At 43.5% G+C, this 1,027-nt stretch overlaps 1 protein-coding gene across 1 annotated transcript in view; it reads right to left on the bottom strand.

The window, feature by feature from the left end:
• Positions 1 to 878: 878 nt before the first annotated feature.
• The window catches only part of NPS (neuropeptide S), a 2,729-nt gene continuing 2,580 nt past the window's right edge, over positions 879 to 1,027 (bottom strand). The window contains exon 4 of the mRNA XM_010001880.1: positions 879 to 1,015. Within this exon, the coding sequence (XP_010000182.1) occupies positions 879 to 1,015 (137 nt within the window). The remainder of the gene's footprint in view (positions 1,016 to 1,027) is intronic.

Here is a 1,027-nt window from a genome sequence, read left to right as displayed (position 1 = left end):
CATGTAACTCAGCAGATGACCTCCCCTACACACCACATTCACAGATTTTCAGACCAAAGGACTTACTCTTTTACAAGCAATTAAAAAAACTACAACGAGCAACCCACAACCAGACCCAAAGCCTGTTGTTCATCACTGCACCACAACTGTAGCAGAGGAGCAGAAACTGCCTTGGGCACGTTTCATCAGATGTGTTTTGCCTACACAAGTCAACTAATTGAGGCAAGAGGAGCTGCCCTGATACCCTGACTTAAGAGTGATTCCCCAGGACTCTTCTGGAAAAGAGATGACACATCTCAAAAGGTTGAATTCATTTTAAGTAACTGGCTTGAAACTAGAAGTTACGAGTAGGGCCTGAGTCTGCCTTTCACCAGTGGCCCTTCCTATCACAGGAAATCTGAAATGGAATGTACTTTAAAACTGTGTTAAAATTGGCTTTCTTCAATCCCATGTGTTTTGGGATGGGAAAGCAGAGCCATGCCATGCCTTGCCTTGCTGGTGGCACAGAGGCAAGGATGGCAGCGAGGAGGGGTGTCAGGGACCACAACTATTCAGAGCCCAGGAGTAATTTTTTGCATGAATCAAGAGCAAGATGATTAAATCTGCAGCTTTACAAAGAAGGGGAGTGAACCAAATGAAAACAGCCATTCCCATACAAAACTTTATGGTACTGTAACTTTGGGAACAAAGCCCTTTCTGAGCAAACCCATCTGCTCCCCTTGGCTTGTGCTCTTTGAAATAAACACCTGTTTACACAATGAAGACACGGGTACATTTGTCTCTGTTGGTTTTATCCTAGAAAAGCATTAAAACGGTGCTAAGCACAAAGTTAAACATCAGGTGCTAAAATCAGGGGTGGGTTTTTTTTGAACATTTGGTTATGACTTTGCTCTTCGAAAGGAAGTTTTTTTAATTCCTGATCCAACTCCGTTGCGGAAGGACCTTTTATTGGAAGGCACCTTCAGGTAAGGCTTTAAAAAAGCCAGTTCTTCATTCCTGCCCACCTTGGCTAAGCAGTTGTTCAGCA

Source organism: Chaetura pelagica, unplaced genomic scaffold (genome assembly GCF_000747805.2).
Source record: "Chaetura pelagica isolate M959 unplaced genomic scaffold, ChaPel_1.0 scaffold477, whole genome shotgun sequence".
NCBI classification, from domain to species: Eukaryota; Metazoa; Chordata; class Aves; order Apodiformes; family Apodidae; genus Chaetura; species Chaetura pelagica.
The sequence above is the reverse complement of the archived record's forward strand: the minus strand, read 5'-3'. Positions and strand labels throughout refer to the sequence as shown.